We start from the raw sequence: 20,757 nt of genomic DNA, 5'->3' as shown, positions 1-20,757 counted from the left end.
ATATTTTTGTTTATATGTGTTCCTTTAGCTCAAGTGGTAGGGCATTGCATATCAAGTGCAAGGTTGGGGGTTTGATTCCCCGGGAACACATGATGGGTAAAACTTGATAGCCTGAATGCACTGTAAGTTGCTTTGGATAAAAGCATAACTATTTCAGTCTAATGTAGTATTTACTGCACCTGTATCTACTGTTATTTTTCCAGAATCAGTTTTGTTTACCTTTATCTGTAAAATGTGTACATTTCCGAATAACTGTTTCCAGAAGTGTTAAGGTCGCTCACACAAGGACGATGGCTGTAACATTAGCAATAAAGATATAGTTTTGAGTTGGAATCGCTTTCAGAGCAATGTTTTCAGCAGATGAATGATAAAAACATTGACAGCCGTTAAGAATCCAGCCTGCTTTGACAAGCTGAAGCATTTCACAGAATAGAATATTAGCATGCACTGACACGAACGCTAATATTGTAATATTTATCTTTCCAGTGCCTGTCCTTGGTGTGAAAGAAGGTTTCTGAAAATCTAATGACTGGACATTATACATATGATCCAGAATTTATCTGAAATAATTAAAAAGGAATAGTACACCCTGTCACTTTCTTTCCTCAGGTGAAGAGAAAGGTTTTGGAAGAAAAACATGCTCACCAAAGAATATTTTCAACAGTCCTCCAAAATACACAGCATCAATGCAATAAAGGCTGATAAATAAATGATATACTTTTAAATTTTAACTTTTAACTACTTGTCTCTAGATGTCTTTATAAGAAGGATTTACTTTAAAGCTGACATCTATAATTTAAGTAATATAACAAAGTCTAAAAATACAATTATCTCTTAATTTATGTGAGCTCATAAAACCAGCTTGCATAAGAATAATACTACAGTTGTACTGTCTAAGGTTACTGCTTTTCTAATTGTACAGTTTTAAAAGGTCAAGTTAATACACTGTTGCAGCATTTGGTGAAATTAACTTTAAATGTCATACCAAGTTACACAACAGAAAAAAGTATAACCAAATGCATTAGTTTGTTAGTCAACACTTTAAAACAAGTTAAGCACAATTAATGATGATTACGATATAATGATTTAGAGCACCTTAAAGTAAAATGTATTATGTATTTTTTATTTATTTATACACTACAAGTGCACATTCAGTACTACTAAATGCACTTTGATTAATATTAAGATTACTTTGTTTCTTCATCGGAACAGATTTTGACAAATGTAGCAGAAGTTTCTTAAAGAGACAGTGCGCCAAATAATAATAATAAAAAACAATGAAAGACGATGTTTTGAAGAATGTCAGTGTCCAAACAATTTCATGGTTCCTATTGACTTCCACAGTATTTCCATAACATCATGTGGAAGTCAATGGCAAAAACTGTTTGTAACAACATTCATCCATGTAAGTGTTTGTGTGTAAATGAGTGCAAATAGGGATATATTATGTACCCAAACACAAACTAAATAAAAATCAGTGAAGTTTGATTTATTTTGGTAAAATGTATTAATCTTTAATTTATTTTGCCGCTAAATTATTATTTATATCAATATATATAATAAGTATTTATTAAATTATTGTATGCATTTAGTATGTGCAGTTATTAACTGACTAAATAAAAAATGGACTTCAGTTGATAAATGCACACTGGATCAGGATGAGGTTCAGGTGTGATCTCGCGGTTGTCCTGCAGGTGACTGCACGAGACTGTCTGTCTGGCACTAAACACTTTCAACCACTACTTTCTTTTTCGAAACAGTCCGTGAATCTAAAATGATTCATATGATCGTTGACTTAAGCCAACGATATTATACAAACACATTCTTGCTTAGTATTGTTTAGCCGAAAATAAAATACAATTGCAACCATCACCTTAATACATTCTCACATTTAAATTAAATTAAATTACTACATACATTTTAAATATAATTTCACGACATGCAACATTTTTGTTTTGTTATAAAAACAAGTTACTGCAATTATTATCTGCAACTGTATTTGTAATTAAAAACACTCATGCTTATTTTAAACGAGACAAGTGCTTCCACATCTGTAAATATACATGTTACAGTGTATATATATATTTTTATTCAGCATTATAATCAACATTAAAATACATTGAGGCTATTTATTAATAGATTTTTATTTATATTAATAAAAATGTGATTTGTATATTAACAATCACCTCAGAGTTGATGAAGATATTCTCTCTCTCTCTCTCTCTCTCTCTCTCTCTCTCTCTCTCTTTCCCGAAAGCTCTTCCCATTTCAATCACAAGGAAGTCACACTTGGATGTGAAATGTGACCCCACACATCTAAATCCTCTCAGATCGCTTTGAAACCCTTCTCTCCTTCTGAACTGACCGAGATCGTTTGCATTATTCTGTTTCCTCGAAGTCTTTTACATGGGATCGGAGAAACCTGTTTATTTATTGGTGTTTCTAATGGACTGGAAAGTGTTTGCACGTTTTCAGACGGCGACATTAACCTGTAACATATATCTCATTGAGAGTAATACTTCAAGTGAAGGGAAAAGCATGAGTCAAACTATAACTAATATATGTCCTCAATGAGAGAAACGACTGTATCCTTGATTAGACCAGTAAAGGTTGAATACAATTAAAATAAGATGTAAACCAATTAAAATGTAAGAAAGTATATTCCACGTCGTTATCTTATCAATAGGCAACCGTTTTCTAGCCGAAGAGTGAAATAAAAGCTACTACGGTTATAAATGTATTAACACACTTGTTAGTCTTTACAACATGAACACAATCATAAATACTATTGAGCAGCAACACACACAATCTGAATTAGCCCGAGACGCATCGTGATTTCAGTTTTTCTCACATGGTTCACATCGCTTTTGTCAAATGGTTTCATTCTAGACCACCTTTTATTTTCCTTTTTTCTTTTTTGGATAGCTCATAATTTTATGGCCGTGTGTTTTAGGTGTTTTTATATTTTAAAAAAATGATTTGGTAAGCTTGGCTATATTAGTTTTATCTCAGTCAAATTTCTTCTTGAAAAATAAATTAAATGCTTTGAAAGTCCAGGTGAAATTGTGGTCCGGGTCTCCGGTACAGAAAACAGGGATGGGCTACTTAAAATGAAGCAAAGGCGTAATTTAATAACACATTTGTAATTTTTTGGAATTTGATTGTGTGTGCATGTGTACGTAGCATAATGCATTTTATATATATATATATATATATATATATATATATATATATATATATATATATATATATATATATATAATTATAATTATATAATGCATTATAATATTTAATGTCCTACTATAAAATTAGCATGTCTAACTAACTGTCTGCCTATAGGTTGCAATAATAACTTTTTGTTAAATTTATTCTAAAAACTGGTAGTTTTGTCTGCCATCATATCATAAAAATACAGTGGCACAGAATTACGGCACGTTATTTCACTGTATATTTTACAGTTCATGTCATTAAATCATAGGCTATACAAATGCTGTTGGACAATTATTTCAAATGTAAAAGGAAATTAAAACTTGTTAAAATGGAAGATCACATAATAATTGAAGTTCATGATAATTAGCTCCTGATGTGTTTCCAATAAAAAATAAATAAAGACAAATGTAAAACAAACAACTAAACAACATGAATGTATTAACACCAATCTTAGGAAAACGAAAACAAGAATAACTTGAACTTGAAATCGAATTGAATCAAACACGATGGTGCGCACAATGAATTTGGGGAAATCCCGTTTCCTGCTGGCATTTGTATCTCCGAAGAAAATAATAATAATAATATCTTAAAAAAAGCACAATTTACCTTTAAAATGGCTATTTATGATACAACAGGCTTATTTGTATTTCATAAGCAAGTAATGATCTAAATCATATTTTACTGTCTTTACTGCATTTCTTACAACAGTAAATGTATGTGTTGTCTTTTGAAATTGCATGGCAGTTTCTACACTTGTAACGTATTTACAGGCCTATACTCATAGGTTTACATTCATTCGTGGGGAACTGGAACATCACCCAGATTCGATTCCGTGGGAGGGTGAGCATCATGATCATAAACGTGACGTCAGCATCGCACCCTTTAGCAGCCACCGAGGCTGAGGGTTCAGAGAACCTGGCCAGGTAGAGGAACCGACAGGTTGGTTATAGGGAAACCTGGGTCAAAGGAGCCAAGATCAATTGTTTGGGTGCATATTATGCACTGGAGTCATCAGGCGGAAACATGTACGTGAGTTATCTCTTGGAGAAGGACACCAGTATGTACCCGAATTCCGTAAGACACCCAACCCTAAACCTGAACCCTCAGAATTTTGTCCCCACACCTCCTCAGTATCCAGACTTCACAGGATACCATCACGTCCCTGGAATTAGCAGCGACCCTCACCACAGCCAGACAGGAGCCTGGAATCCCGCGTATCCTCCTCCGCGAGAGGAATGGACACCTTACGGCCCGGGAACCGGACCTTCGACCTCGAGCACCGGTCAGCTGGGCTTCAGTCCTCCAGAGTTTTCGTCTGTCCAAGCGCCTGGCCTTCTCCCATCCTCCATAAACACATCAGTCGGTCAGCTGTCGCCCAACTCTCAGAGACGGAACCCCTACGACTGGATGCGTCGGAGCGCGCCGCCGCCAAACTCAGGTGCGCTTCTGAAAACTACAAATTAAATTATTGTATTATAAAAAATACAATATAATAATTATTATAGAGAATATTAACTATCGTGATCGCAAAATATATATATATATATATATATATATATATATATATATATATATAAAGGTAATAAATAAATTAATAAATTAATACAAAATAAAAAAGACCTGCTATGAAAACTAACGGGAAAACTAGTGCTAAACTCAATCCGCAAAGGTTCAGAAGCAAGCTCTTCTGTATTCACTTGTTTGTCATGCTAATATAGTGATTTGTGTGAATTTCTCTGCTTTGAAGTCACTCTTTGTTCTTTTTTGCCCGGATGCTGTGAAGTTGTTGAATTCACGGATGCGCGTGTGTACCCTAATTAACATTTAATAGCTACTGAAATAGCGGAAAGAATGAATAAACTGGAAAAAGTTTAAAAATTAAAATTAAAAGATTGATTATTCATAATGGTATGCCTTTTTAGAAAATAGCATAATATGCAACAGAATATAAAATAAGGCAGTTCACAGGACTGGAGGAAATGTCACCAAAAGCCTGCTCTTAAAGCTTAAATACTGTGGATCTTACTGATTATTAAAACTTGGGAAAAATATGAAAAGAACATGTATTGTTAATATACAGTTGGGGCTATACAGTTCTTCCGCCCAACGATGAGATTTGGAATTATTGTAGCTAACCCACTATCTATACTGCAAGTTCTATTTAATGAATAAATAAACAAATAAATAACTTCTAATATTTCACAAGGTATTTGTCTGAGCACCTTTACATGCACACCAGTGAGCTGAGAACGCACAAATATCAGCTCATTAAAATAACCAGGTTTCCCCGTTTACGCACATCAGTAACCTGCGCTTACGAATAATAACCATGGTTTTATTATAGTAAAACTGTAGTAACCCATGTTTTTTTTTTGCGTGTTGACAACCATTTGTATAACCACAGATTTACTACTAATACCATGGTTAAACTATGGTTAATTTAGCAAAACCATGGTTAATTTGTGGTTACCATGGTTTAACTATAGTAACCATGTTTGTTTGGTTTTTTTTTGTTTTATTTGTAGTAAAACCATGTAACAAAGCAAGTAAGCTGTGTTTACAAGACTTTATTAATAAAGCAGGTTATTTCCCTTTAGAGACGTCAAAATATAGCTAATCATTTATATGACTCCACGTATTCCGTATGTTTGTCAGCTGTGATGTTAAATAAAGCTCGCATGTTACAGCTCACATTATCCTCTCATGCAGTTATAAATGCAGCTTTTGACTGAAAAACTTCTACTTCTGCTGCACGAGATGAGAACGCTTTTATCGTTTTCTGAGGCACGAAACAGTCTGCTTTTGTGATATATTTCCTTCTTTTTTTACTACTTGCGCTAAACCTGCACTAACGATGCGTTCCTGTCACGTAGCCTATCACACACGCGCACGTTTACAGGCCGCGCGAAATCAGGGTAAGGCGACCGGTTTCTGCTTACGCCATTTACGACCTTACTCCTACATGACCACGTGCGTTTTCGGTTTATTAAGAATAATCTTGCATGCAAACGCGCTCTCTTCTGTCAGCTCAGGGTCTCGTCTCTTATGAATACTCAAACAGGGAGCAACAAGTAACTCTCAATTCCTCCTCAAATGTATGCCATAACGTGACATCACAGGCAAGCTGAAGAAAGATCATATATTCAGTGTGGCCTGTTTCTGAGCAAACACGTTAAGTTCAGTTTTATAGGCCTAATGCATGTGAAAAATTAATATGGCAAATTAATATGCCTAAATCTTGAGGCAATTCCTCAAAACTGTAGTTTTGTACAGTAGTGCAACACATTAACATACAACTCATTAGCAAGATGGTCTTTTTAAGAAGTCTGGAGCCAGGCCCAAATTATGTGTTTCATTTAACACAATTAAATACCTACATTTTTTATTTTTTAACGGGGGATTGTGAGAGTTGCTTGGCCGGGTTAATGATACCAAGAGATTATGGCCTTTAGACAGATTTTCGGTGAAGATGCTATGGTTGTGAAGCCTGATTATCTCTGTGGCTGTTGCTGTCCTTCCCTGTGCGCTCATGTTTTAATATTTAACCTGCTAGGCACTTAAGTCCCCTCTTGCCGCTGACAGGGTAAACTAAGTTTGAAATATAGAGACACGATTCCAAAGACCTTTATAACATGGACATCTTGGTGTTTTATATATGTGTGCTCTTAACGATTGGCTTGATTAAGGGAGCAAACACTGTGTTCTCATAGTTACTTTTTAATAGAAATGATAAACACAACGACATTAACTAAATAATTACTCTTTATTTCTATCACATTATAATTAATTACAGTCTGTGCATTTAGTGAGTAAAAAACGACTTAAAATACAAATGCAGAAATGCCTGGAAAGGAACCAGGTTTAAGCCGAATACATTCACATTTATGCCAAACAATCTGTTGCTAAATACATAAAGTAAACTACAATGAGTTTTCTATCGTGTGATAAAATACTGTTCAGAAAAAGTCAGAGTCGTGTAGAAAATATTTCTCAAAAGGACTGATCCACAATTATTTGTTTAAAACTGACTTATGCCGTTTGTCGTTTAGGAGGGAAGACCAGAACGAAAGACAAATACCGGGTGGTGTACACGGATCATCAGCGTCTGGAGCTGGAGAAAGAGTTTCATTACAGCCGTTACATCACAATCAGAAGAAAGGCAGAGCTGGCGACAGCCCTCGGTCTGTCAGAGAGACAGGTCAGTCTCCATGTTCTTCACATACACCCCCAAAAATACATATTCCAACAGGAGCCACAGATAAATCACTTTTGGTTCCCTAAAGAGCATTTCAGCCAGCAGTTCTTAAAATAACCTTTTAATGCAAGAACATTTTGAAAATCTAAAGAAACTTTATCCACTTTATAGAATCCTATGTTGAATGGAAAGGTAATTCCATGGATGTTAAATGTTCTTCATGCACTCTTAAAAATAAAGGTTTGTTGTTCCATGAAGAATCTTTAAAATCCATGGAGCTTTTTAATGAACAAACGTTTCTTCATCTTTGGTTCCATGAAGAACCTGTAACATCAATGGTATACTTTAAAAAAAAAAAAGGTTCAAAAAAGGGGTTTTGGGTTCCCTGAAGGACCTTTCAAAGAACAATTCTTAGAAGAAGCGTTTCATTCTTGAATGTGGGGAACATTTAAATAATCTTTTATTAAAAAGATGGATGTTAAAGGTTCTTCATGCACTCTTAACAATAAAGGTTCTTTTTTTTTTGGAATTAATTGTATCTTTAACATCCATGGAAACTTTTTAATGGTTAACAAATGGTCCTTTATACTGTAAAATAGTTCTTTATTGACATCTCTGGTTCCATGGTACACTTTTAAAAATAAAGGTTTCAAAAGGCTTCAAAACTTTCAGTGAAGCATTTACTTCTTAAATGTCAAGAACGTTTTAATGATCTTAAGTGGAAATGTTTGTGGAATGGAAAGGTGCCATGAATGTTAAAGGTTCTTGACAGAAAGACAGATACCAATAAAGTGTTTTTCTGTACATTTTTATTCCACAATACTTTATTTTAAGTAACTGGAAATTTCTTTTGAGAAACAAAAATGTTTCTTCCACCATGGCATCGCTGTGAAACCCCCCCATTGGGAAACTTTATTCATAAGCGTGTAGAATGGGGTGTAATGCAGCAGATGAAACATAAAATGTAGCTTTTACCAGGAACAATGTTTTTTCAGTACGACTTCTGGCGTGTTGTTGGCAGGTGAAGATCTGGTTCCAGAACCGGCGTGCAAAAGAGAGGAAAGTCAATAAAAAGAAGATGCAACAGCCGCAGCCGGCATCCACCACCACACCGACCCCCCCTGGTTCAGCTCTGCCTGGCAGTGTCCCCATGGTGTCCAGCAGCAGCGGTGGCCTTGTGTCACCATCTATACCAATGACTATCAAAGAAGAGTACTGAAGACGGCCAGACTAGGACTGTTAGCTGTTTTTATAGAGAGCCCTTTCACACTTTTACACACAGAGTACTTTCAAATCAACCCATCAGTGAAAACACAACACGAATGTGACAACCGTGACAAAGACTGTAGGAATAAAAAGTAGTCAAGAAGCATTGAAAAGTAATGCAGCAGCATTTGAAGTATCTGAAAGGTTGCATATAACTCCGGTCATGTCGGTTTCTTTATTCCTGCTGTTGTTTCGCTCATCACTGTAAACTTTAACACGTTTTGAGATTGTAAAAGTGAATTCAAATAACTGTATATTTCTAAAGTAGTTTGCATTAATAAAATATACGTTTTATCGTGGCAAAGTGATTCATTTCAGACTTCAGCCGAGGAAAGCCGTCCGTTTTCATATCTGTCAACCCGTGTCTTCCCACAGATTTCAGAAACCGAGCTGTTTGTGTCCAGAACTGATTTGTCAGTTTTCATATTCACTCGAGGGAGACTTTGAGGGAAATGTCAGATGTGTTTTATCAGCACTTCATGGAGATCGGAGAAGAGCGGCTAGCGTGCACTCGAGCAGGAGCTGGTGCTGTTTGCACAGTGTAACGGCATCGCTGGATAAGACACGAGTGCACACTGAGGAACTGTGAGCTATTTCATTATCAAGCACACTCTGGACTCTCTTATCAACGGTGTGACAGAGAAGCTCAGCTTGACGGGCAGCACATATCTCCTCGATGGCGTCGCCGCAACAGGACCTGTTTTATGACCACGTTAACAAAGCCAGGGTGTGGCGTCCAAAGGCCGAGGCGAAGGACTGTTGAGCAAACAATATGCATCTGTCTGCATACATGTCCATTCACAGAGAGTGTCCATACTGAACCTTCATCTTCATCTTTGTGAACGGTGTATTTAGTTCAGAGAAGATCTTTAGCTCTTTATGGCCACACCACATGTTCATGCTGCAGAAATAGAAATCATTTTCTGATTGAATTGCGATATTTTAAAACAATGGCACATTTTAGCTATTTAATTGATGTGTTGATGCTTATAACTCGGTTTTGCAGTGCATATCATGTATGTACACACATTTTTAATCAAAAATTCAATACTGCGATAACACCCATTCATGAACTTGAACTTTTGTTGTCTAATCCTAAATTATATTGACATATTGATGAGTTTAAATGGTTCAAGTTACAAACCCGGTATACTATGAGTTCTCATAACTCAAAATGTAATCTCCTGATTATGAATAGCCCTATGAGACAAACATAGTGGCATGCCATGTTTCTACAAAAAGCATTTTAATAATGCAACTAATAAAGAGGCGTTAATGATTCTTAAGCTCTGTCTTGTTACATTGTATTGTTCCATGTTTCTTTATCATTGCTCTATTTCTGGTAAGAGGAGAATTGTATAAACAAGCTTGCTGATAGCTGCCTCCGAGGCCATAAAGTTTATTGAGGGGCATGTTGTAAAAATATTCTCCTCACAGTAACAAGAACATGTTGGTAATGCTCTTCATATGTAACTCTATATGAAGTACAATGAGAACTTTTTATTAGGAAGCGCAAATAATAATGATGATTTCTTGATGCATTTAAAGCTGTTTGTGTCTAAATGATTCAGATTCCGAAAAAGAACCCTCTGGTAAATTAAGAAAATTGGTTAACAAAGTATTACCGATTACTAGTGATTTTCTTGAAATTTATGTTTGAAGATAAATATATTTTCCACCCAATCTTAAAAATACTTTTTTTTTTTTGAGTCTGCTATTTACAACAACAACAACAATAACTAAACTAAATATTCAATAGAATTTTAATTAGGGTAAATAGTGTAAAACAAGGTATATCCAATTGTCCATCTTCATTTAAATCACTAAGCAAACTCATCATCTGTCTAGTCTCTATATTACTTATACAGCTGCTTGTTTACGAGGCTATTGTATCATAAACTTTCAATTACAATAGTTATACCCACTAATAATCTCTATAATGGCGAGAATAATTCTACATAAACACTGGAGCTGTAAAGCAATGATTCTAGTGACTCTCTATAAATAGCAGATATGGTTAAGTGCCCAATGACACCTTTTCATTGAACCCAGAGGAATTTACTCACATACTCAATGAAATACCTGTGCTGGCCATGATTTGACCAATTCTTATTATTATCAAACAAAAACATATGCAAACATGTGTAACAGAGTTAATTTTATTGGTAACATTTATGCTTTTTTTTATGATGTAATATCATGTTTTTAAGATGAACAACAATTTGTTGGAAAAAACATTTTTGAGAATTTTTTTTTTTTTTTTTACAAATGGAAATGGAATAAACCGGGTCATTGTTCTTGCACAATAGCTGGCAGCAGTGACGAGCGGCTCAGAGGGAGCATGAAATACATTATTAAATTGCATCATTGTGGCATATCCTGATATCAAATACCAGACACTTGATAGCGCGAGTTCATTTTCTTGGTTCTCTTTGAAGGCCTCATCCTTCACCCTCATAATCCACCTTTGCCTTTGTTGATAATTGAGAGCATTTCAACATGACAGTGTATTGATGTCAACACAAGTTCATGTTTGGCAATCCAAGATAGACGTGCAAGAGACAAACCTGAGGTCCTGAGATGTGAAGTGTGAATGATTAACCCACACTGAATGCTCAGTCAACTTTAGCATCCATATAATAGCAGCATGATTTCAACTGTCATTCTGAGCATCATTTCCACAGGACTACTGTAAAAAAAAGTTTTAAAGGTACAATCTTTAAATGCAACTGCAATACCACAAACTCAAATTAGAAATGTAGTTAAAGGGTTGGAGGTCGTGCAATATATCCTAAGAAAAGACAATAACTGCTCTATATTCATCTTCAGGTGCCATATTTTAAATTGACTAATGTTTCCTGTGTCAAAGTTCAAGTGTCAACATGTTGAACATCCAAAACCTGGGCCTCATTAATCTTCATACATGAATTATGGCATTATCTAGATTTAATTTGATTTAGACTGGATCCTTCCTCCTTCAAAACTAATCTCAGAGCTGCTGTCACAACACAGATGATACAAACAATAACCATATTCACCCATCGACTGAACACACACACGCGCGCGCGCACAAAGTAGGCTACTTATTCTCACAAGAGTAGCTGTTCATTTAGTCATTCATTTGCTTTATACATCACATGAGACAGAAAGAACAAAGTAAAGAGTGCTGTGATGCGCGGTTAGAAAAGTGTTCCTGATCCTGACTAAATTTAACTGATGTTCGCCGTTTCCAAGCGATAGAAGCTCGTGACCTATGACCTCACGACGCAGGTAAATCTGAACAATTACACGTTACGTTACAATCTCTTGTCAATAAAATACAAACCTAAAGACTGTAAAAAAAATAAAAAAAAAATAGGCCTACATGTTTATAAGGCTATGTCTTATCCTTAGCCTGTATTATTGTCGCTTGATTTAGTCAAAGCCAGAGATTTAATTATCACGATCAGATGATGTCATCAGATGGACTAATAAAAAGAACATGGAACAGCTGCGCCACTGAATAGCCTACAATTAAAAATAATTTCTTTAAAAAAATATAAAATAAAAAAATATTATTGTCGTTCGCTCGCGAAGTGGGATTCCCCGTTCTTCTCATGTAGCCTATGCGTATTAAATGCACTAATACCTAATTACAATCATAATTAGGATCTAAGAATGATGAAATAACACACGCAGCATTAAAGCGGAATGGTTTCAATCATTGTGCACGTAAAAAACAAAGTGTGATTGCAGATTTCCGTTTAAACACATCAAGACATAAAGCTTGCTGAAATGAACTCTGACCTGCACAATGCTAAATGTCATGTGACCGAAAAAGACTAGTGTCACATAATTAACGCACATTTTAAAGATAGTGCAGGTAGATGGGAACTATGTAGTCACATTTTAATTAATCTAGGAGTGGGTTAGCACTAAAGGGTCTCTATTTTACATATTGATATTTGAGGCAGAGACCTTTTGGTTTAGTGCATAGACACCCTTTTTCTTAGCTTTTTTTTCGGAAATCTAAATTGGAGTGAATAGCAAGTGTTTTCATGTGCCGAATCGACAAATTTGTATCATCACAAGATTTTTTGTCATCATCACCATCGTTTCCCGAGGTAGGCTACCTGAGCATTTTGAGGACAGCAATATCCAGAGGAAACCCGATCCTGATCTGCAGAATGCATCATAGCGACATTATTCACGAGGAAAGTTTGGGAACGGCGCCCCCTGGTGGTCAAACATTACAACCCAATGCGAATCGACATGGCCTTTATTACAGAACAGAATACACCATCTGCCTCGTTCTGAGACAAACACAGCACATCAGCTCACAAAATGAACTTATTCCAAGCACTCGACCGATGTTGTGGAGTATAACCATGTTATTCAATATCCTCTATTTCTGTATAATGGTATCAGTTATTACAGGCTCATTCCAGAAACGCCCCAGCAGCTCAATTTTTTTTATTTTGTTCAAGACAAACATAAAAAGGAAAAAAAAAAAAAAAGTCAAATGGATGTTTATTTAGGCTACTGAGTAGTAGCCTAAATAAACTGAGTAGGATAATAGTTGTTTTCTTTTAAAGAGATAGGTCTGAAACACTAATTGTCAGTATAGGAGAAAGAAAAAAAAGTTCAGTGGCTAACAGCAACTGTTTAGTTATCAACATTCTTCAAAATATCTTCTGAACTCAACATCACGAGGATGAACAATTTACTTTTGTATTAAACATGCAATTTTTTAAGCTTCATTAAACTTTAACTAGGGAGTAAAACATATATGAAAAATAAAAACAACTATACGTCACCTGTTGCTGTTGGTGCTCCTTGTGTTTGGACCCTGATAATTGACACTTGTTGCTATATTTATTAATTATTGTTTTTTTATCATTATTATTCTGTCTTTAAAGCACCTGGGCACCAGAAAACGTAAATAACAGAGGTCCCATAATTGGAGGTATGGCTATAACTCTACTGTGAATCACAAATGCTAGCTGTAATATTAATGTTATTCACTAGAGGGAGCCACAGGATACTAAGAGACAAAGTTGAAATTTAACGCCAGCACCCACAGCATGGATTCTTTCAAATTTGGTCAAATTGGTCATGCTTATGTTTCCATACAGTATAGCCTATTAAAATGTTATCTCTGCTTGTTAGTTGTATATTTATTACTGAGTCTGAAGAGTGCATTACAAGGCAGCACAGTGATGTGAGAAATCAGGTATAAATGAATCAGGTAAATGTCATTCATTCATAAATTCATGCAAAAAAAAAAAAAAAAAAAACACCTTAAAGATGTTCAAAAGGTTATCAGGCCAACCAGGTCTGTATGCTATACTTGAACAAAAGCTAACTAAAACAGACATTAATTGTTTTTATTTATAATGTAGTGCAAACTACATATTTCCTACAGTGATTGTGTAGGAAGTAATCAGGCGCTAAAGATCGCTTGGGGTCCTAATGGAAACCAGTTTTGAAGGACAAGAATCCTTGTTGAGAATTTTTATGTCAGTGAAGAGGATTTCTATCTATGCTCTATATCCTGCAAAAGCTAGGCAAGCTCGGCACATAAATGTGGTATGAATTGTCTGTGTCTGGGGTTGCACAAGGTTGACTTTCAGGAATGGACATGCAGCTGAATGTGTCTCTGTGACAGTGTGTGCTCACTGTAGTGCAGGGAAATTCCTATACAGATCCTATTACAGAAATCACATGAATCAAGCTGCGTGAATGCATGCACATAAATGCATACGCTCTCTGATCAGAAATTATGATCATCCTACATATGCACACAACATTACAAATGCGCCAAAAATACATGCAACATCTCCACACATGCTTAATTCACAAATCTATGCACCAGATGAATGCATGATTTTGCTCACAACAGTACAGTAATCAGTAATCAGACTACTGTAGATTACATTTGTCCTCACTTGTTTATTACATTGATTTAAATAGGAAAACCTTTTACCATAATGATGGAAAAATACAAAGAGTCAGAAAATATAGTCCATTCATTGTGATTAACAACATGAAGTGTACTGATCATTATATTATACTAAGGTTAACTGGTGTCCGGAAAAGAACTGCAGGGGGTTTGTGAGTTTAATGAAACGCTAACAATTAATTGAATCATAAATCATTTAAAATTTAAATAAAAAAAACATGTAAAATAATAATTAAATTAAAACACTTTTTAAAGTTTAGTTAATTTGTAATGTTCCTGTTTGAGCAAAACAACATCTGCAAAGTTCAATGCAAAAGGAGATCTTTTCTTAAACAGAATGAGCTTCTTTTGAACATGTAAACATATCAAATGTGACATCATCAGAGTCCTGCAAGAGCAATTCAACAGCACAGTGCCTCCAGAGGGTCTTCATGAGCTCGAAATCTGTTTATCTGACAAATATTGCATCCGTTTCATGTTCAAACTGCCCCATCGGGTCACATAGGAGTCTTTGAGATCCATTAATCTTTGCCCATTTCATGCTTACCCTCAGTTTACAATCTGTACTCACAGGTTTGTACACTTTTTTCAGTTTTGGCATTTTTACCGCTAGATTAGTAAACTGTTTTATCACACACTTTCATTTGGTGACCAGTTCTCACTATTAACTAACCATGAACTATGACTTTTGCCTCAATGAACTCCTAATTTGTGGCTAATTAAGAGTTAGTGAGTTATTAATTAAGTTTAGGTATGGCATAGATATCTAAAGTATGTAGAATAAGCCATAAATATGAGCTTTATAAGTATTAATAAACAGGTCTACAAGTACTAATAAATTGCAACTATAGTGACAATTAACTTACCATAGATTTGTTGCTCTTTTTATAAATGTAAAGAATCTCAGTCCACTGATTAATTTACAATAGTGTTAATCATTTGCTAAAATGTTCTAAAAGGAGTCATTCATAATATATATAATATTATATGCTTCTTCTTGATAAAATGTTGATTTAATCAATCTTTAACCCATTGTGCATCAAAGAAAGTATGAGGTTTAGCAACTGTTGTGCAAACAAAAAATACTTTAGTGAAGGCTTCAGTAACAGATTTAAACAATGCAGTTCATATACAGTCTGACTCTGAAGTGTAATCCCCAAAGAATACACAGAGATAAAGTACAAATGCAGAAGAACTGCACAAAATAAAATATTAATCATAAAATGAATGCAACCTGACAACTTCAGAATATCAGTGCAGCGACCGTTTTTGTGTAAAGTGACTTTTAGAGTAGCTCTGGAGATGAAGTTCACATGTTCATGTCTCATAAATTGAGACGCAGATCCTGGAATCGCTTTGCGGGTCACGTGTGTTTGAGTTTATGCATTAGATATAACTATACCATTCATTTACACAGAGAAACACAGAACATGCAGAGTTATCAGAGACATGCACTGACTGGCTGTTATTGCATTTATGTCTCCATAGAGTAAAAATGTCCATAGCTGATCATCGTTATCAACATAAATGTTATCTGATCTCAATAGATCATCTATCACCAGCCCTGTTCTCAGATCAGTGGTCCTGGTCCCTAACCTGTCCCTAATGAGCCACTTTGGGCAAATTGTGCATTGATTCTTTTCTATTATTTCCGCTATAGATGGAGAAAAAGACAGACATCATTAAATCCACATGCAAGGGAATTTCTACTAAAAGCAATAGCAGATCATTCCAATGTGTAAAAATCTTTGATGCAATGCTTGCGTTTGAACGAAAGGACTTTGACTGAATGTGAATTTAAAAAAGTACTGTATGCTTCGCTTTATCTGAAAGCATTTAAAATAGCATCTCTTCATACAGTGTATGCAGACCGCTGTGAAGTAACAGTGTGATGCACACTGAAGGTGTGTGGGTGTGTTTTACTGTCTGCATGCTTCATGTGTGTGAGCATGTGAGGAGAGGAGGAGGATGCGGCTGCCATGGTAACGAGGGCTGTGTATGGAGGACAGCAGCCAGTCGCAGACATCCACATTTTTTCCTCATTCCACTTCCACTTTTCCGATATAGAAAACGATCTGTGGACCAGACGTTTGATTTGTTCCTCCTGCCTGACGCTCCAAACGTTCACCTCACAACACTCTCATCAGACGCGGGAAACGCACACGTCTCCAGGATGGCAACCATCACCTGCACGCGCTTCACAGAGGAATACCAGCTGTTTGAGGAACTGGGGAAGTAAGTCCTAATCGATGCATTTCTTTAAACTGATGTGAGTTGCACAGTGGCCCGAGATGTTCTTTTCATTCCAATGCAATGCTTTTGTACCATATCAGCGTATGTTAAGAGCATTAGAACTGTCAGACAGTTTATGTATTAAAGAATAAGAACAACGTAGCTGGAAAATCTCCCCGATAGATACAAATGCAAATCCACTTTGAGTTTGATCTGAAAGTGGTTGTGAGGCAAATCTGGTAGTGTTTGGTTTGAATGAAGCATGATTTCAGATCGTGTAGAAATGATCAGTATGTACTAACTTGAGAAGGCACATAGCGCAACTTGCATTACATAACGAGCAGACACTGGGTGGAGGAGATCCACAGAGGAAAGCACTTCAAAGTTCAGCGGCCACATCTGAAGAGCGTTTCCAACATCATGCCAATCTCATGCTTTCAGAGAGAGAAAGAGAGGAATCACAATGTGGAGTAGTAGCACAATCATACAGTTTATTTAAATAGAGTCATAGTCGCAGTAACAACCCAAATGCATTGTGGCAAATTCTTGATCTGTAAGAAGATACATTATGCATGTATGTACAGTATATGAATAAACACACACACACACACACACACACACATAGTGTAGTGTGTATATCTCAAGACACCTTACGGTTCGTTACAATAAAATGAGCCAGCTTATAATTATGAATAATTACATTCATAAATGTTACATACTAAAATCCAGATACCTGTACGTTGATGCATATAGTGCCAGTAACAATGCTGTGAGATGTTGAGGCAGAAGTACAAGAAAATCTGTTTGATTCCCTCTTTCCATCCACCCACTCTGTACTACAGCATATTATTTTTTTTATCCTGCGCGAGTGCACTGTATACTTGTTTTCTTGATTTGAGAGCATGTAACACCTCTACAGAGACGGGTCTTCAACTCCATCTGGCCTTGTGCCCACTGCTCCACTCCCACACACACACACACACACACCCTCATACTGAACACACACACACACACACACACACACACACGCACACCCTCATACTGAACACACACACACACACACCCTCATACTGAACATACACACGTCTTTTCCTGTGGGCAGTCAAACCGCTTACATAATTGCTTTTGTGGGTGGCAATTCAGTTCAGACATTGAAATATTGCATAATTTAATATATTACTGCTTGCCTAGCAGGTAAACCTTTACATAAAAAGTGCACTAAATGTTCAACATACAGACCTTGCATCCACGTTCTTCTTGGTTTTTAGGGGGGCCTTTTCTGTGGTGCGGAGATGTGTGAAAGTTCTCTCAGGCCAAGAGTATGCTGCAAAGATCATCAACACGAAGAAGCTGTCTACTCGGGGTAGGTGCACAGATCAGTCCAACAAAACTGTCCAAACGATTTATTAACGTAATCAAGGTTGGGAATTATAAGCAATCATTAGGTACTACAGAACATCAGCAGTGGAGTCAATCTATAGTTGATTTATTACCAGTCTATCCTAAGCCCTTATTTACAAAACCGGTTACTTTTATTTGTTTGTAGGCTCAAAGCTATGCATCTTGTATGAGAGGTGAATTACATCATTAATTAGTCATTAATAAGTCTGTGAAGAACAAAAATGTTACTTTTGAGGACCAAGTCTTTTAACGATCACTCATTTTAATTTGTGAAAAAAAGGTGGGCACTTTTAGAAATTACATTCACTAAGGTGACTAGTGAATGCTGTGTTGAGGTTAAAGAAAATTAAGTGTCCAAATACAATGTTTGTCCCGTTCTAAACTTCTAATAGATTATATAAGTATTGATTTTTTTTGTCAGTTTAGTTATAGTGAATGTTAAAAATGTTTTTTTTTTTTTGCAATGTGGGTCTAAACGCTGTTTCATTTCTCATTGTGAAAATAAGCTGAAAATAACTGAATTGGAGGGTTCGTATCACAAAAAATTGTGCCATTTATGCATTTGCCTTTTAAGAAATGTCCTTACAAATGGTGATTGTTGTATGATTGTCATAGCTGAGAAAGGAAGGTTTTTGTTCCCTGGAAGCTGATATTGTAAAAGCTGAAAGTCAAGTAGAGCAGTAGGAGGCAGTGATATACCCTGAAGGCAGCCGCACACCTCCCACACCGTGTTGCCAGGCACACATCATGTTTTATGCTTCAAATAGTAGCTACTGTACTTGCATTGTTGTTTTAATGGGCTTTTAAACAATGCAGTGTGTAAGCGATCCATCATCACAGCTAACAGTTTTTCTGTCAGTCTGTTAACAGCTGACCGATTCAATCACATTACGTTTTTTATTACTTCATAATAGTAATGCATATTCTGAGAATAGACACTTCTATTCTATTCTATTCTGTTCAATTCTATTCTATTCTATTCTATTCTATTATGTTCAATTCTATTCTGTTCTATTCTGTTCTATTCTATTCTGTTCTATTCTATTCTATTCTGTTCTGTTCTATTCTTTTCTGTTCTATTCTATTCAATTCTATTCTATTCTATTCTGTTCTGTTCTATTCTATTCTGTTCAATTCAAATCAATTCTGTTCTGTTCTGTTCTATTCTATTTTATTCTGTTCTATTCTATTCTGTTCTATTCTGTTCTATTCTATTCTATTCTGTTCTGTTCTATTCTATTCTGTTCTATTCTATTCTATTCTGTTCTATTCTATTCTGTTCAATTCAAATCAATTCTGTTCTATTCTATTCTGTTCAATTTTATTATGTTCTATTCTATTCTGTTCTATTCTATTCTGTTCTATTCTATTTTATTCTATTCTGTTCTATTCTTTTCTGTTCTATTCTATTCAATTATATTCTATTCTATTCTGTTCTGTTCTATTCTATTCTGTTCAATTCAAATCAATTCTGTTCTATTCTATTCTATACTGTTCTGTTCTGTTCTGTTCTATTCTATTTTATTCTGTTCTATTCTATTCTGTTCTATTCTGTTCTATTCTATTCTGTTCTGTTCTGTTCTATTCTATTCTATTCTGTTCTATTCTATTCTGTTCTATTCTATTCTGTTCAATTCAAATCAATTATGTTCTATTCTATTCTGTTCTGTTCTATTCTATTCAATTATATTCTGTTCTATTCTATTTCAATAGACCAGTTTCGGTGTATGTGAAAACAGAGGTAGTAACGTTTGGTTAGAAGATAATGTGAGATTTCCAGACGAAATGACAAACCATTCTTCTTTTTTTTCTGTTCAGTACACAGCCAAAAATGCTGGCATCGTTGCACAATTTCTTCCAAAAAAACTGTTGAAATGAAAACATTTGTTATCCATATATGTAAGTGTGCAGCTGAAAAAAAAAAGTGTGCAGTTGAACAAAAGAAAACAAAAAAAAGAGCAAATTCCACAGAAAAATCCTAAAGTAGCCTGGTCAATATTACTGACATCTTCTAGAGGTAGTTAAAAATAATTAGATTCCTTTTTTTTACTTTGCAACTGAACTTTCTTGTGGCAAGATGAAAGTGTGTGCAGTATAATAATCATGCATTCAACCAGTCTGAATAGAGAAAATGAGTCATTCTTCTGTTTGTGTTACTGTGTACCGCAATGAGCACGAACAAAAGAAAGAAAACCAGAGAACTATCTAAGGTCATGCACAAGATTAAACCAACCACGGACAAGCTCAAAGCTACACGTGCAGCTCCAGAGATCTCGGTATTCCTCTTTCCACCATACTTCATGTTAGCAAGATGTTTAGGGCTCATGGCATTGTAGCCAACAGCACAGACGTGAGAGAAGATCTCAGTGAGGGACTATTCGAATGGTGGAGGAAGCACCAGCATCTGTCAGCTTCCACCAGATTGAAGATGACCCAGTTTCTCGCATCAGCGCACTCACCCAGCAACTTGCATCATCTGTCCAAAACTCAAAGAAAGGGAGTTATTTGGAAA

The 20,757-nt window shown here is 35.6% G+C and overlaps 2 protein-coding genes across 3 annotated transcripts in view; both read left to right on the top strand.

Annotated features, from left to right (window-relative positions):
• The first annotated feature begins 3,968 nt into the window (after positions 1 to 3,968).
• cdx1b (caudal type homeobox 1 b) lies at positions 3,969 to 9,957 on the top strand. Its single transcript, XM_026195606.1, has 3 exons — positions 3,969 to 4,648; positions 7,260 to 7,408; positions 8,427 to 9,957. The coding sequence occupies exons 1-3, from the start codon at positions 4,234 to 4,236 to the stop codon at positions 8,622 to 8,624; spliced, it is 762 nt and encodes a 253-aa protein (XP_026051391.1). The 5' UTR covers positions 3,969 to 4,233; the 3' UTR covers positions 8,625 to 9,957.
• Positions 9,958 to 16,527: 6,570 nt separating this feature from the next.
• The window catches only part of LOC113038291 (calcium/calmodulin-dependent protein kinase type II subunit alpha), a 39,795-nt gene continuing 35,565 nt past the window's right edge, over positions 16,528 to 20,757 (top strand). For both annotated transcript variants that reach the window (XM_026195604.1, XM_026195603.1), the window contains exons 1-2: positions 16,528 to 16,847; positions 18,113 to 18,207. In XM_026195604.1, the coding sequence (XP_026051389.1) occupies positions 16,543 to 16,847; positions 18,113 to 18,207 (400 nt within the window). In that variant the 5' untranslated portion in view covers positions 16,528 to 16,542. The remainder of the gene's footprint in view (positions 16,848 to 18,112; positions 18,208 to 20,757) is intronic.

This window comes from Carassius auratus, chromosome 21, assembly GCF_003368295.1.
Source record: "Carassius auratus strain Wakin chromosome 21, ASM336829v1, whole genome shotgun sequence".
NCBI lineage: Eukaryota > Metazoa > Chordata > Actinopteri > Cypriniformes > Cyprinidae > Carassius > Carassius auratus.
Note: the sequence above shows the minus strand (reverse complement) of the source record. Positions and strands in the feature narration are given on the sequence as shown.

Coding starts and splice junctions, on each gene's coding strand:
- cdx1b (XM_026195606.1), top strand. CDS start 4,234: ATGTACGTGAGTTATCTCTTGGAGAAGGACACCAGTATGTACCCGAAT. Junction 4,649..7,259: donor CGCGCCGCCGCCAAACTCAG/GTGCGCTTCTGA, acceptor TTTGTCGTTTAG/GAGGGAAGACCAGAACGAAA. Junction 7,409..8,426: donor TCGGTCTGTCAGAGAGACAG/GTCAGTCTCCAT, acceptor TGTTGTTGGCAG/GTGAAGATCTGGTTCCAGAA.